Here is a 14,886-nt window from a genome sequence, read left to right as displayed (position 1 = left end):
TGATACACGCCCGATTCTTTTATGGATACAGCCCAATCAATATACAAGTTCTAGCACCCGCTCCAAGATTCACCCCGCGAGATGATCAGAATCCAATATAATAAGCAGAGCGGAAAGATTAAAATCAATGTCGTAGCGGTCATAAATGGCTCCTGGACCTGGAGCCTTGAGGACTGCACTGGACACAGTAGCAATCCTGATAAGAGGAGAGAAAGGTGAAAGTGAGTGGAGAAGTATGATCATTGACCATACGCCGGAGGAGCATCTTCATGACTTAGACGATCCCAAAAGGCACTGCAATTGCCACCAGGGGTCAGCTTCTCATCGCGCATGCGGCGAGCAATTTCCCCTGCGAGTCTTTCGACCAGCGCTTGATCCACCACGCTAGAGGCTGATTTGGAATCTGTGAACGGGAGGGCCGTCGCAGGTAAGTTGCGGGTGACACCTGCTTCTTGCTGCTTCTCGCTCTCCCGGCGAGAGGACATGTGAAGATGCATAGAACTCCGAGGGGTGGTATCCACGTCAACGGCTGCAGGATGACGAGGAGCCGCAGAGGATGATGATTCGCCGACGTCCCGCAACATTTCAGTTGCGAGATTACGCCGTGGCATAGCAGGTCTGGATAGACTGGCACGATGTCGTTCGGGGATTGTCGGAAGATGAAGGTCGCTGCTTGGCGAAAGCGGGGGCGTCACTGGATCATCGATCTGCTCGCTCACCACAGGTAGAGGAGCTGAGTAAACCGATGCGGCGCTCGTAGTCTCCGTATAGGTACTCTCACCACTTACGCTGACAGCATCATCTGTCGCCTTCGGGCGACGCAAATCAACGACGCGCTTCTTCCGCTTTCTCGCGTTGGATTTCGAATGACGTCCTGAACCCAGATTCAACCCGTAGCTGCTGAAAGTGTGCGTGGCCACAGAGGACCGGCTTTGCGCAGATACCATGCTAGCCGTATCCTGGAAGGAGGAGGACAGGCCCCCAATCTGCGAATGGCTCCTAGAGAGGACTGAGCTAAGAGGTGACGTCACGCCTCCAGAAAGATCGCCCGAATCGGAAGGTGAAGTCCACGCGCGATATACAACTTCCTGAATAGATGGAGTGAAAAGCGATAGCGTCCGCTGGGAATCCGTAAGTGCAGCGAGTCGGAGAAGGTTCTTTTGGGAGAATAGAGAGTGGGTCTCAACGGTAGAATCGAGGGAAAGAGAGGCGATTTCCGATTCATCCAAAGCGTTTCCGGACGCATCGACAGGATCTTGTGGCGGGCTTGCCAAGGGATCTTGGCCTGGACCTTCGCCTGCAGTGTCCGCAGCTTCATTCTGAAGATCCTCACCAGCGCGATATTCCGGGACCCAGAGTCGAAGGGATAGGCGGTGGATAATAGCGGGTAGTTCGTCCATGAACAGAATCCGAAGCTGTGCCTCTATCTCTCGTTGCAAGAAGTCGCGCACAAAGGGAATAGAATCGAAAGTTGAGGAAACTTTGAGGGATTCGAGTGGATCATTCCGGAAGACAACAGTGATTCCTTTCTGCTTGGAGAAAACTAATATGACGAAGCCGGAAAGTTTGAAATCGGAGAGGGTGATTTGCAAAGGTATGGTGAGAGGAGTTCTGTAATGCAGCGAGTGAGGCTATTAGCAATAGATCTCCAGGGTGCGCGAGAAAAGGGTGCGCTTATAAGAGTCACACTCACGCTGCGGCGACGGGCATGGGAGTCGCGAACGACGGTCGGGTGAGAAGATAGGTGTTGAGAGGATTCGCCTGTACTCGCGTCTTAAGGGTGAGAAAGGCGTCTCCGGTGTATGACATCTTGAAGATGCCCCGAAATCGATCCTCCGCCAGATCCCCAATCTCCAGAATCTCCAGTTCGGGAGGGATGGAACCGAGATTCAATTCAGTCACGATGATGTCGTCCACAATGATGGGCGGTTTGGGAGATTTATTCAATGCGGCAGTCAACAGATCTTGGGCACGAGTATAGAAACTCGCGTCCGCCATAAGCGGCGACCAGTTGAAGTTGAACGCCATCGTCGCTCATCGAAAGGATGGAGTCACTTTGTTTTATTAAGTCGAACTTGCCGACATGGGGAAGGAATACTGAGATACTGAACTCAGACAGGGTGAAGAGGTTTGGAAAAGCCTATTTATTGGCCCATTACAAGGAGGGGAGCGACAAGAGGTCGGGGTAAGGAGGGGAAGGAGCAGAGTGATGGAGAAGGGGGAGCAAATATTGGTGGTGGTGGAGGAAATGGGTCGATGCGCCGATAAGCCGACCGTGAATGGGAGGAGACTGAATAAAAATGGATGGCGGATTGAAGGGTAAAAAAAACGAGCGGCGAACATTTCCCGAGGGTTTGCTGGCCCAATCCGGTAATCCTGCGGCGCTCGCGTGATCGACGCGACGGACCTTTGTAGCTCTCGTTATAGCTTCCCGTTCTATGTTTACTTGCATTTCAAATATGAGAATGATATTGATCTTACATCCCTGGAGGTTTTGACCTGATGCGACCCAGCAGCAGTGTTTGCGATCGCAGCGCTGTGTGGTGTCTTGTGTCTATGAAGAAGCAAGAGAAAAAAAGCTCGCCGACCAAAAGGGGAAGGGATAACGTCACTCACCGTCGGCTTTTAGTTTCTTTCTTCCGTTCTGCTCCGAAGACTCAATTGCTATGTTCAATGTAGTTTTATGAACGAATGAATCCTGCTGACTCTTTTTCTAACTACTGGAGGACGAAGTTCACAGAACTAATTCATTTATCTGCTGACCTCTCCTTCCTTCCATCCGTGCATCCTTTGCATCAATCCATCCTTATTCCCGCTTCTCCTGACTGGATCTTCACATTCCAAATGAAAGGCCCGTGCTGGAAAACAGAGTGGGAATTTTTCCTCATTCCCGGTCCACCCGTCCCTGTGAAACCTCCCGGCTAGCCCGTGTCAATGCTATTTACAGAGTACGTAGTACGGGTGTTAGATTCATTGATATCCTTACTGTCTCAAAACACGGTGCTGAAAATGCCCCGCCACTTTACAGTGCCCGAAGAGGAACCTTCAGACTGGACCGTGGACCGTACTCCGTAATGCTTCAGATCCAGTTCAAGGTTTGTATGGAGGTTGCCCGACGGGTTCTAATTCCTGCCCGCTGGCTTACATGCTGAGGTAGGCAACATTCGCACTTTGACCTACAATTCAGCCTACCCTTTTTCTTGCTAGACATTAAACATGGTGTACTCCGTAGTTGCTCTTGTTTAGAAATGGAGCTTGAAATCAAGCCCATAGACGGTTTTATTATTTCATGCAGTAATTAGTTCTCTTTTATATATTAACACACAAAGAACTTTAGACACATTGATATTTGTATTGTACTGAGAGATTTCATCATCGAACAAATGCACATTGCAAACAAACCTCTTCTCTATCTATACTTTCGAGATGACCGCTCTCCTTTCTCTGCTCGTAACCCCTTATATTCATTTCCTATTTACCTCCTTTTCTGACTTTAGTGAGTATGAGACTATGAATGCCAGGTCCGCTTACATGATCCGCTGTTTTTCCTTCTCCTCAGCAACGACTAGCTAAGCCTAAAGCGGTAAGAGAACAATAAGCTACCTCCGCGGCATGCTAGTACCGCTGCAGCTGTCTCTTTTCGCAACAACGCAAGCGATAATCCCCCAGCGTCCCTCACATTAGCGGGCAGCTAGCCCACCGACCATCATCGAAAAGTATCCCTTCTACCAGCGAAGCACACTGAAGCCGCCATGTTTCCGCCTTCCTCCCCGGTCGCTGCGAACGGTGACCAACAGCAATGGATGCCCCGAGTGGCAACCAGAACCCGCACCGTCGCTCAGAGAAAAGTGTACGGAAAGAGGAGGGCAGATGCCCCGAGGGCTGTGCTCGATCAGCGAAGCCCCGCCAAGGCTCCGGAGTGGTTAGAACCCAGTAAGCACGAGAAAGAGAGCGGCGAGGATGCGGTGGAAGATGTGCGGGTGAAACTAGCGGAGGTGGCGATTGAGGAGAAGAGCACACTTATAGATCTGACGAGGAAGGAGAAAGCTGAAAGGAAGAAGAAGACGACCTTAGAGGACAGATATGAGGTCATGCAGGCAGTTGAAGAGAAGGGGGTGAAGTTTACATCTGGGGGGAATCGGTCCGGCCGAACCTCGAAATCACAAGATGAGCCGGGAAACGACGAACACACGCAAGTCCAACTGAAAGTCACCGACACACCGGAGACAGATACCCGCCAAATAGCGAAGCCACGGTACGATATGATGGTGGAAGTCCGAATCTGTCCTAAGATCCCGGCAGAGAGGACCCGACGACGGAACAAGACGTGCGAAGCTTCCGCAGAACCTGAGACGAGGGCATCGCGAAGGAACAAGGACAAGCCAGTGGCCCGGGTGTCGTCTGGTTGTGTTACGGATGAGAAGGCCAATGAATATGTTCGCCCTATCTTGAATGAGGCGCTGTCTGTGGCTGCGGCGCAGAGTGTCCAGAAGTTTGACTCGTGGGCTGGCCGGGCGGGGAACCTGTTAGAGGTGGTCAAGATTGCTGAGGGGTCATATGGAGAGGTCTACAAGCTTCGATTACGGGAGGAGGTGTGCAAGAAGGAGATGTCCAGATCCAAGCTCGCGCGCCTGAAGGCCTATGGCGACGGGGTGTTCAAGGTTGTGCCCCTGCGGGCTCAGAGTGGGCCAGGCTCGAAGAAGTTCACCAGCATTGATGAGATCGTGTCCGAAGTAAAGATGCTTAAGTATCTGGATCCGATCCCTGGATTTGCTCGCTTCAGAGAAATCCATGTGGTTCAGGGCCGGTTCCCTGATTCGTTCCAGAAAGCCTGGGACCACTACAAGAAGACTAAGGACGACTGCTGGAACCCGAACCCATCCAGTAAACGAGCCTACCCCGATTCGCAGCTGTGGGCTATTGTGGAAATGGATGATGCTGGCTGTGAACTGGAGAAGTTCGCTTGGACTTCTATCTTCCAGATTTACGATATCTTCTGGGGAGTGGCAATGGCGCTTGCTCGGGCGGAGGAATATGCATTGTTCGAGGTAAGCTTTTGATCTTCCGCCAAATATGATCGAGTCTGACATCCAATAGCACCGCGACCTACATTTAGGCAACGTCTGTATTCGAAGTACTCGGCCAGGGGGGTGCATGGATCCACCCACAAACAAGAAGATCATGGATCAGTCGTACAAAAGTGGCTTCGGACTCAGCTCCCTCGAGACGACCATCATCGACTATTCTTTGTCTCGCGCAAAATTGCACCTCAGCGAGGCGGCCGAGGAATTTGAGATTGCCTCGTCAGACCTCGACAAGAAACAAATCTTCGATGCAATCGGACGGGATGAGGATGAGATCATGCTCAGAAACACATACCGATAGTGAGTAGCACCGAAAAAAACTTGCACGTCTTCATCACAAGTTCACGATTAGTTGACTATCTTGACCTTCAGCATGCGCGCCCAGCTCTATCACGGCAATCCCCTCAAGACCGAAAAATGCCCCGACATCACGGGTATCTGGGCCGAGTACGCCCCTCGAACCAACCTCGTCTGGCTCCTCTTTCTCCTCCAGTCCCTCCTCAAGAACAGAAAACCTGAAATCCCCTCGCTCCCAGCACCCCGTCAACCCCTGGCCCCATGCTCACCCAACAAGGGCCTCAGACCGACCGCCACATCCAAGAAGAACACGCTAAAACCACAAACGCCGCCGACGGTGACCCATATTCACGCTGATAGTGTCTCGGACCTGAAACAGACACTCGAGAAGAGACTGACCGCCGTGCTGGAGCTGCTCGACCTCGAACACGGACATGAAGACATGTGCTGTGCTGCGGATCTGGTCGCCTACGCGATTGACTCGCAGTGGCTGGATGAGCAGGACTTTTTCTGATTTCTGGTTTTGTTGTTCCGCTTTGCGAGGGCGCCGGAGGTTTTATTTTACGGTTTTGTTTCCTTCTGCATGATAACATATTTACATGGCGGGGGCGTTATAAGCGGCATCAGTTCTTTGGGTTAGAATATACCACTTGGCATCGTTGAACCGATCATGCGGTTTGGCTGGAATTATAAGTATGAGACGTGACATCTAAAAGGATCAAGGCTGGACTTACAGGCTTGAGCGGCTAGATTTAGGAAGTAACAACGCGGTGATATCTAGAGCACGCTCCTAATCTGTTGGTCAAGTTGAGGTTCTTTGCCATATACCATGTTGCGACTTGCTGACCGGGTGTTAGGCGCAACCAACAGCTGCCTGAATACCCGTAGAGCGCACAAGTCATGTTCTACTTATAAGACCATTCGTATTAGCTAACCCTCGAAATATTCCTAAGCTTTGTAGATTCGAGGATCTAAACCCATATATCTATCTATTCTATACTCTACATCCATCTACTCTATTACGGGAACCAAGTCCTACCGTACAGTATGTCCCCCTTTCCGGTTGTACGCCACCATGATATCCCCGACCATTTACAATTTTCCATAGATCTTAAACCTCTCGTCGACAGGCTTCTGCTCTTTCGGCCCCGGTGCTCCCTCGGGGCTGCCAAACACCAACTGTGCACTCAGCTTCCACTCCTTAGGCACATTCCACGCCTCCGCCACCGGGGCATCGATCAGGGGATTATAGTGCTGCAGGTTGGCGCCGAACCCCAGAGCCTCTAGACCAGTCCACACTAGACGAAGTCACCGAAAGTCAGCCGGCCGGCCCGTCGAGTCACGAGCTACCCTTTAGTGCCGCAACAGCAGCGCACAGGGAACAGAAAGGGGGTGGGGGGTGTCAAAGCAGGAAAACAGAGGACACAGGAAAAAGAAACTCACAGAAATACTGATGCATAGCATTCGAATGTTGGGCCCATGGTTCAAACTGATCTTTGTAGAGCGCAAACTTCTCGGAAAATGGCTTGATGTGCGCCGGATCTTCGTAGAAGAGGACCTATTCACAGAAAAAAAGTCAGGAACGCTCTCACTTCAGCTCACTCCAAACCAAGAGCAGATAGAGAGGGCGAGGGATGGGAACGGGAGAAGGTGCGAACAGGAACTTGGACTCACCGTCCCAACCGCAGCTTTGAACCCCTCCAGCTTGGGCAAGGTTTGATTCTTCCACACTTGGTCGGGCACCGCGCCCGTCTTGACCAGGTTCTGGAACACACCGATCACGAGGTCCCACAGCCGCTCGTGCTCCCTGTGCAGGACGACGACCAGGCGGGTGGATTGCGTGTTGAAGGCACTTGGGACGTGTAGGATGGCTTGCTGCACGAGCTCCTCGATCTGGGCGTCGGGGACGGAGTGGTTGCGGCCCAGTTGGTAGATCGTGCGGCGGTTCTGAGCAAGAGAGAGGAGGGATTGTGCGCTGGGCCTTCTAGCTGGGGTAGAGGAAGAGGACGAGGACAGTCGGATTGTGGTTGCTGGAGTCAACAACGAGTTGGTGGTCGCGGTGCGGGGGAGGGTGAAGCGCACTGCGGGGGTGCAGCGGCGGAGGAGGTGTCGGGGCAAAGCCATTGTGTAGTATATACACAGGTCTTCGATGGATGGACTGGAAAGCTAGGGTCAGTTTGCGCTCTCCTCTTTTTTGAAAATGTGGTGCCGTTCTTATAGTTGTGCCGGGTTTACAGTATGAGGATTACGGAGTCGAGCTCCGACGGGATCTCGTATTCGCGCGGAATTGCGGAGATAGGCTCGTGGATAGCGTCATTTGTTCAGGTACGAACTTACCAATGAATGACATGGTCTCTGGGGTTCTGGGCCGATTGGGTAAGGCTGATTCAGGATGACAAGATTGAGCTCGTGTCGGTGGGGTATCATGTCTAATAATCTGTACAAATAAGTCTGCGGTTGCATTTTCTCGATGAAGCTCGCGGGCCATCGTTGTTGAAGTCCATTGTTTTCGGATGCAGGATGACATCATTTGTCCGCAACTACTAACTTATACCTTTGTACGAAGCACTCATTCATAACTTACCAATAATCAACACCATGAGGTCTTTATGATTATCCCACAATCCTATTCTTCTATACATTTCATATATTATATTTGTCGGAGTAACTTCCGTAGGGAATCCATTATTATCCATGATGCAAGCCTGCCTTTCCTTTTTCGTATGGCCCGCTCTTTGGCCGGGGAGCTTTGTATAGCTCCTTCCCAACTTTTTGGCAGCTCACGACAACCACAGTGAACGATAATCTGCTCAAAGGAAGCCAAGTGCTCTCTTCTTCTCTCTGGTGAGTTTAGTGAACCCGTCACCTGGATAATTCCATCGCATTCTTACTGATCTCAATTATGTCGCTCATTTTTAGGACTACGAAGTCACCCTTTCTCTTCTTCTTCTTCTTCTTCTTCTTCTACATTCTAACCACAATTCTCTTTAAAATGTGCCTGGCCTCGAATGAGACAGCACGAGATGTACTTTACGGAGCAGTCATCACTCATTGTGCGGTCCCCGGCACCGTGGCCCTCACCTTCGATGACGGACCAGGCATCTATACTCCGCAGCTTCTCGACCTCCTCAGCGAGTACAGCGCGCGCTCCACCTTCTTCGTCAATGGCTACCAACTCTCCAGCCACCACGACATCCTGGTCCGGACCCTGAACGAGGGACACCAGATTGGTTCTCACACGTAAGCAAGAAACCTTGTCTTTTTTCCCTTTGCGCAACAGCATCCCCATTGCAACAAGACAGGAATACCGAGAAAGCAAAGACTGAATAACAGATGTGAAACTCAGGTACGATCACGCTCGTCTGTCCGCTTTATCATACGGCGAGGTCGTCGAGCAAATGCGCCGGCTGGAGGCAGCATTATACGACATTCTCGGCGTGGTTCCGACGTACATGAGACCGCCCTATCTTGCCATCAATGGAGAAGTCCTCGCCGCGATGGGCGACCTGGGATACCATGTAATCAGCACAAGCGTGGATACCAAGGACTATGAGCACGACCATCCAGACTTGATCCCGAGGAGCTTCACGAGATTCCTGGAAGCTTTGAATGCCGGGGGTTCGGTGGTGTTAGCCCACGACACCCATGAGCAGACCGTGGCAACGTTGACCCGAGCGATGCTGGATGAGATTGTGGCCAGGGGGCTCATTCGTAAGTAACATATAGCTCTAGTTAGTACTTTGCTTTGCTTTGCTGCAGCAAATGCTAATGTCACGGGTGCTGGCCTTAGCTGTCCCGGTGGGAGAATGCTTGGGAGACTCGGAGTATAATTGGTATCGTTAATGCCACGAGCAGATCAAGGCAGTTTGTGGACGCCCATTTGGCTGCATTTCATTACTTAGTTCCGTTTTGTAATGCATGTTTTAGTCTTCATGCTGTGTTGAGTATTTGGTTCCATAATAAGGTATATCGCAGTGGGAATGTCGGGAACTGAGAGGAAGCCTTAAAGGATTAGAGCCGGTTAGGCTGCGCCTTCAAGAAAACAGGATATTGGACTGTCTCGGGATGAAATTGCCTTCATCATCCCTTTATTGTTTGTAGAGCTAGTTTTTGATATAGATTTTCAGTTGGCTCCTAACTCTTGACTCTTTTACATGAGTACCCCAGAGAAACGACATTGCACGCGCGCATTCAGACCCACCAGCAGACCAGGACATACGAGAGGGGGTCATGTACGGTGGAATCATGCCCCCCTACGGGAAAGTACTGGAATAGCTACCTGTAGCTTTGTCTTGTAGACATCTAGTTTGAACTTTTAAATGTACAGTTATAAGTTATCACAGGAACCGACTTCAAACTTTTGATGACGAAAACTCGAATAAGTATATGACTTTATCGATGCACTGCAAGAGCCAGGTCTGTTAGCAGCTGCCTCCATGCCAAGCATACTGCATGCCAGGTTGGGCGGGAGGAGGGTTCACGCAACTGGGTTGAGTTGGGTTTGATTCCATATGAAGTCATCTCGACCCCCCCTGACCGGCCCTCCGTCCGGGAGGGAAGTTGTACTGCGCGTCGAGATCGTCTTCCTTGTCCTTGGCTGCCATCAAGCCCCGCCATTGGGTGGAGCGGAAAGGCTTCATTGCCCGCTGGAAGGATTGCTTGATCTTCGTCGCGATGCCGGTCATATTGTGGATTTGGTTGAACGGGGGTTATTGATGGAACAGGTGTTTATGTGTGTATGCATGTGTGTGTATGCATGTGTGTGTATGCATGGATGTATGGATCTATGTATGTATGTATGTATGTATGTATGTATGTATGTATGTGAGTATAGATGTATGGATGTATAACTGTAGGTGTACTTTATATGTATGTATGTATCGCTAAATGCTGGGAAGAATTGTATGAGGTGAGGAGTAGTGTGCAGAAACGCGGAAAGATAATTAAGGCATGATGGCTGGGGAATACTTTCGGGGACGAGGGACTGAGAGTGACGAGTACTTTTTAAACCGCTGAGTGGTCAAAGTGGTTGTGCTGCTATCGACTCAGTAGATGAAGTTCAGATCGTGACGTCAGGGGTGAGGTCTGTCATGGTCGTTTGCATTTATGGTTGGGGAGGGATCGGAGGATGAGAGGATTGCAAAGATCTAAGAACTGAACTCTCGCTAAGATGATTGGCGATGGCAGCTCCGCTGGTGAGGTATCTTGCGAAAACAGAAAAAAAAAAGGCAAAAAGATTGTGTTGGGTGGGGATTGAAGCTCTAAACCATAAGTTTTTGCTTATCGGTCGTCGGTCTGTGGTTTGGCCTTGGAATCGTAGCGATTATTGTTGACATCCAATATTCCTAGGTGTAGGATGACATCATGACATCCTTCTCCACGGGAGATTGAGGGTTGGTAACCTGGTGGCTACTTTGTCTTGAAGATGGTCATAGATCATCCAGTAGGTTGAGAAACATAGCTGCATCTATTCAATATGTGCGACATATAGTGGTCATTTCGACCAGAGGATGATGTAGTTCTTAGGATAATTAGACTAAACAACAATACAATCTGAGTTGTGCCTGATTGATTAGTGTACACGCAAAGAACGCCATTACATGCTCAGCATCAAACATAGACACATCGGGCCTACTCCCCGAGAGACAAGTTCTGTAGAGGCTGGTAAACAGAACGATACTTTACTAATTTAGAGGAGCCATGATGGGGGTTTAAAGGCCGTTTCATCGTGAGTTATAGGTAATGAATCCGATGCTGTATCGGCCCGTAAAATGGGTTCTACGGGCCCCAGCCCGGTGCCGACGTAGACCTGGACTCGTAGTGGATGAAGCTTGATCAAGCAATTGCTGTCCAACTCATATCGACGGTTGAGAGTGATTGCGTGGGCCTTGTAGTGCACACTCATTCTCAGATACACTGCTACTCGCTCCCATGTACCAGCCCTCGTCAATCAGGCGATGTTCCAAATCAAGCCAATACTTCGCCTTGCCTCCCGCCCCAGTCTTGAGATCTAGGTCTCCGAGGCGTACTTCGATCCGACTGGTCTCATCTTTCGGAATCTGCATCGAGATCAGCTTAGTAGGTGTGGCAGTCCAGCCCCAGGAAAAGCAGAAAAACACACCCTGATAAACATTGTACAGTCACGGAGAGTCATCCCGAGCGATTTTTCGACCGAGGTGACAGGAGGACCATGGAGCCCCACATCGCACATGCTCTTCTGGTGTGCTAGGAGTCTCTGCAGGGTACTATTCCGATAGAGTACCTTTGCCAGCCGGACCCGATCCTTGCATCCCTTGACGAACCGGGCCGCTCGGAGAACATTCTCGAATCTGTCGCTCACCAAGTCCAACGGACAGAATGATGTTTCTTCAGACTTGCCGATTTTGCGCGCCTTGTGATTCTTCATTTCGCGGAGTGCGCATGTCCGACACCGTCGAGAGTTAGCTGGGGCTGACGGAGATTGGGCGAGCCACTTAGGCTTCAACTCGGATAACGTGGTCCCAGGACTAGCGAATGTGGTCATGTCAGTTATCAGAAGCCCGAATGTCTCTGTCGTAGAGAGATATACGCCTTGTCGTCTTCTGGGACGCAACCCGATTTGCTCCGCCGCTAGAAGCTGCTCATTGCATAGTTGAACTAGTCCTCTGGGAAGACAGACAAGTTCCTGATCGACGAGCTCTTCTGGTTTGAAAAGAGGTCGAATGCATTGGTCGAAGTTTCGTGCAATCTCTTCATAGGGGATTCCTGAGCTTGTGTCTTTCCGAAGACGGAGCAGCTTTCCTTTGAAGCTGGCGGGTATACTATAACGATCCGTTACGCCTGATGGCAGGTTGGAAGACACGGTTATCGGGATATCTTTAGGATTTCGTCCCTCAAGATTTTGGGTAGAAAAGAGGATGCGATAGATGATATTGGCGCCCCCTTCAGCAAGATAGACGAGCTCGGCCCCTACCGGGAGCTCCAACATATTGGGCTTTGGCATTTGTTGAGGGCTCACGGAATCTGTGGTCAAAAATGATGAATCAAGCAGGAACTCATATTCATACAAGTAAAAAGTTCCTCGGACTTCCTACAACGCACTTTAAGATGATAGCGAAAGACCAAGGGGGGATGTTCAGCTCCGATGTATAGAGTCACGTGGTCGAAGTAGTTCCTTCGAGCAAGAAAAAGTGCGTAGGGCGCAGGCGAAGATATGTAGCAGTTAAGGTTTAAGAAGAGCAGGCTGCGATGTATGAGAATGCCGATCTCTCAAAAGGGCAAGAGACCTTCCCAAACCCTGCTGTACGAATGTTCGATCCGGCAGCAAGTCAAATAACGTGGGCAGACAGGAATAGCTGATCTATGAACTAGTGCAATAATCGCTTGTCTCTAGGCTCTCACGTCCTTGTGTAAGTACTGAGCCTCGTTAAACCCAGCCAATTGATGTGCAGGCGATGGTGAATAAGCTGCTGAAAATGAGATCTGATCGCTTCAAATCAGGCTCAGGTGATCTTGCCTGGAAGTAAGCCTCTGCTCGTTGATTCGTCCGTGAAGGAATGAGCCACTCCAAATATTCATGGAAAGCCCCCAGTCCGATTTCGTTTAGTGCAAGGGCAATTAATTAGTACTTTGTAGATCTAGGACCTGAGCCTTGTGAATCGCATCAGCCACCGTGGCGGTCAGACTTCCTGTTAGGCGGAAACACTAAGCTTGCAATTCCTTGATCAGCCTTGAGGTTGAATTCAGGGAGTGCGGATCTGCTGACACCAAGCGCGACCCGGCCACCAATACTTGGCAATGGTGATAGAAGCAACTAGTTTCGAGGAGAGGAGATATTGAACTATCACAGCACCGGTAAACCCAGCTGAGCGCAGGGCGTCGGGCACACGGACGTCGGTAGGAAACCCGTGCTGCCTTGGTTGCTGCACAATAGCTGGCGATAGGCGGTCAAAAATGGATAGCAGGAGGTGATTCGTATTCAATAGATTGGTCGACAATGTCACGAAACCTGCCTAGTTCTCTGCTAACTCCTGCGAGCAATATACTCCAGGGACGGCTAACGTTGATCTATCGGGCTGAGCTAGTGGAGGAATGAATGGTCGATTGAACCGGTCGGCCAACGAGGCTGCGTCAGACCCGAGTAGAGTAGTAGGCAAACCCACCAGAGTCAAAGTAATTCAGAGAAAGAGGAGCAGAGAAGGAGATTGAAGGAAAAGTGCTAGTTATAGTCCACGATATATTCTCAATAGTGCAGTGGGGGTACGAAGCGACCGAAATAAGGAGTTGGCGAGGATTTAGAGACGCGAGGTGAACCGTGGTTCATTTGAAAGCTCAACGGATCGATTTTGGAGGCATCATATATTGATCCTGGAAGTGAAGTGCAACTCACCCTGGAGACATATTCGAGACGTCTTCCCTTGTCAACAAGCCTCCAAAGGCTCTCGCCAATCAATAATTCGACTAATTGTTTGCTTCGGTTCCTTACTCTCCATGCAGCTCCATTGGGATCTCTTCTTGTCACTTTTGCTTTTGATTGTCTTTCTTTTTTTTCCCGGATGATCGCCCCGTTCGGCATTGGTATCGGCCCCAGGATAGTTCATTGCATATGCAACGATATGCACCGTAGTGAGACCTAGTGGTCCTCAATTTTGATGGCGAGCGAACAGACCAGAGAGAATGACAAGATGACGGGCGAAGTAAGAGAGACACTCGTCAAGGCGCACAAAGAAAGGATTGCTAGTCTATCCAGTCGGGTCCGTAAACTCCGACCAGAAGTGTTCAATTTGGACAGATACAGGTTAATTGATGCACCGTATGATTATTGATTCCCTCCGGAGTGGGAAACGAGATTTTGATGAGTTGTTCGCGGCAACCCACAGACCGGTGCATGGCTGGCGATGCGCGTCATATATATGTACAATGCTAGAACCGGGTGGACTAAGAATCGCTCATCGGGTCTAGAAGAGAGAATATCTGATGGAGTCAGTCAGGGATGTAATGGGGGAATGGTCCTTGTCAAGGTCAATGTTGATATGTTAATGTCGATGAATGGAACGGGGGGAAGTCGAAAACGTGGGAGATGATGTCCCCCCTTCCCCAATTGCCCCTCCGCTGTTCGGCCCCGCGCTGAGGGAAGAGCAACGCGAGAGAAACAACAACAACAACAACTACTACTACTGCTGCTGCCTGTCATCCAACACCAGAGGTCTCACCATCGTCCACGTTAAGCTTAGGCTTTTGAAATATTTGTTTGGCTTGCAACAGCTAATTGTGCATCTTCCGTGAACCTTCCAACAGGTCAATCTGAAAATGGACAACATCGCGTCCATCCCAACTCCCCCGCATTGCACGGCGGACTTCTGTTTAATTCCTGTAAGTACACTACAGACTACCTTTGTCGCATCAATTTGCTGTACCTGTGTCCCAAATCAGCAGGCCGTCTTCCGTCATCATCGACAAGGTATCACCAGCGAGTAGTGCTTATATCCATGCATTTATGACATGCCTCAATTTGACGGGATGACCC

At 50.2% G+C, this 14,886-nt stretch overlaps 5 protein-coding genes across 5 annotated transcripts; 2 read left to right on the top strand and 3 right to left on the bottom strand.

The window, feature by feature from the left end:
* Positions 1-239: 239 nt before the first annotated feature.
* Positions 240-1,998, bottom strand: ASPACDRAFT_50014 (MDM34 family protein; the record flags this gene model as incomplete). Its single annotated transcript, XM_020202312.1, has 2 exons — positions 240-1,611; positions 1,694-1,998. 2 exons carry the CDS (start codon positions 1,996-1,998, stop codon positions 240-242), a joined length of 1,677 nt encoding a protein of 558 aa, XP_020060406.1.
* A 1,621-nt stretch (positions 1,999-3,619) lies between these two features.
* ASPACDRAFT_112351 (uncharacterized protein) lies at positions 3,620-6,242 on the top strand. Its single transcript, XM_020195639.1, has 3 exons — positions 3,620-5,048; positions 5,098-5,384; positions 5,457-6,242. The coding sequence occupies exons 1-3, from the start codon at positions 3,753-3,755 to the stop codon at positions 5,893-5,895; spliced, it is 2,022 nt and encodes a 673-aa protein (XP_020060405.1). The 5' UTR covers positions 3,620-3,752; the 3' UTR covers positions 5,896-6,242.
* Positions 6,243-6,271: 29 nt separating this feature from the next.
* On the bottom strand, positions 6,272-7,835 carry ASPACDRAFT_112348 (uncharacterized protein). Its single transcript, XM_020195638.1, has 4 exons — positions 7,719-7,835; positions 7,056-7,539; positions 6,825-6,939; positions 6,272-6,679 (listed from the first exon to the last, which is right to left on the bottom strand). Exons 2-4 carry the CDS (start codon positions 7,503-7,505, stop codon positions 6,474-6,476), a joined length of 771 nt encoding a protein of 256 aa, XP_020060404.1. The 5' UTR covers positions 7,506-7,539; positions 7,719-7,835; the 3' UTR covers positions 6,272-6,473.
* A 138-nt stretch (positions 7,836-7,973) lies between these two features.
* On the top strand, positions 7,974-9,266 carry ASPACDRAFT_112347 (chitin deacetylase). The gene is made up of 4 exons (XM_020195637.1): positions 7,974-8,225; positions 8,301-8,621; positions 8,728-9,092; positions 9,172-9,266. The coding sequence occupies exons 2-4, from the start codon at positions 8,374-8,376 to the stop codon at positions 9,222-9,224; spliced, it is 666 nt and encodes a 221-aa protein (XP_020060403.1). The 5' UTR covers positions 7,974-8,225; positions 8,301-8,373; the 3' UTR covers positions 9,225-9,266.
* A 1,970-nt stretch (positions 9,267-11,236) lies between these two features.
* ASPACDRAFT_50012 (inositol-pentakisphosphate 2-kinase) lies at positions 11,237-12,348 on the bottom strand (the record flags this gene model as incomplete). The annotated part of the gene is made up of 3 exons (XM_020202311.1): positions 11,237-11,440; positions 11,503-12,252; positions 12,334-12,348. The coding sequence occupies 3 exons, from the start codon at positions 12,346-12,348 to the stop codon at positions 11,237-11,239; spliced, it is 969 nt and encodes a 322-aa protein (XP_020060402.1).
* Between the last annotated feature and the right edge of the window lie 2,538 nt (positions 12,349-14,886).

This window comes from Aspergillus aculeatus (genome assembly GCF_001890905.1).
Source record: "Aspergillus aculeatus ATCC 16872 unplaced genomic scaffold ASPACscaffold_2, whole genome shotgun sequence".
In the NCBI taxonomy this organism is placed as follows: domain Eukaryota; kingdom Fungi; phylum Ascomycota; class Eurotiomycetes; order Eurotiales; family Aspergillaceae; genus Aspergillus; species Aspergillus aculeatus.
This window is presented reverse-complemented; position numbering and strand designations above follow the sequence as displayed.

Coding starts and splice junctions, on each gene's coding strand:
- ASPACDRAFT_112348 (XM_020195638.1), bottom strand. CDS start 7,505: ATGGCTTTGCCCCGACACCTCCTCCGCCGCTGCACCCCCGCAGTGCGC. Junction 6,940..7,055: donor TCAAAGCTGCGGTTGGGACG/GTGAGTCCAAGT, acceptor TTCTGTGAATAG/GTCCTCTTCTACGAAGATCC. Junction 6,680..6,824: donor TGCTATGCATCAGTATTTCT/GTGAGTTTCTTT, acceptor GACTTCGTCTAG/TGTGGACTGGTCTAGAGGCT.
- ASPACDRAFT_112351 (XM_020195639.1), top strand. CDS start 3,753: ATGTTTCCGCCTTCCTCCCCGGTCGCTGCGAACGGTGACCAACAGCAA. Junction 5,049..5,097: donor AGGAATATGCATTGTTCGAG/GTAAGCTTTTGA, acceptor GACATCCAATAG/CACCGCGACCTACATTTAGG. Junction 5,385..5,456: donor CTCAGAAACACATACCGATA/GTGAGTAGCACC, acceptor CTTGACCTTCAG/CATGCGCGCCCAGCTCTATC.
- ASPACDRAFT_112347 (XM_020195637.1), top strand. CDS start 8,374: ATGTGCCTGGCCTCGAATGAGACAGCACGAGATGTACTTTACGGAGCA. Junction 8,622..8,727: donor CACCAGATTGGTTCTCACAC/GTAAGCAAGAAA, acceptor TGTGAAACTCAG/GTACGATCACGCTCGTCTGT. Junction 9,093..9,171: donor TGTGGCCAGGGGGCTCATTC/GTAAGTAACATA, acceptor TGCTGGCCTTAG/CTGTCCCGGTGGGAGAATGC.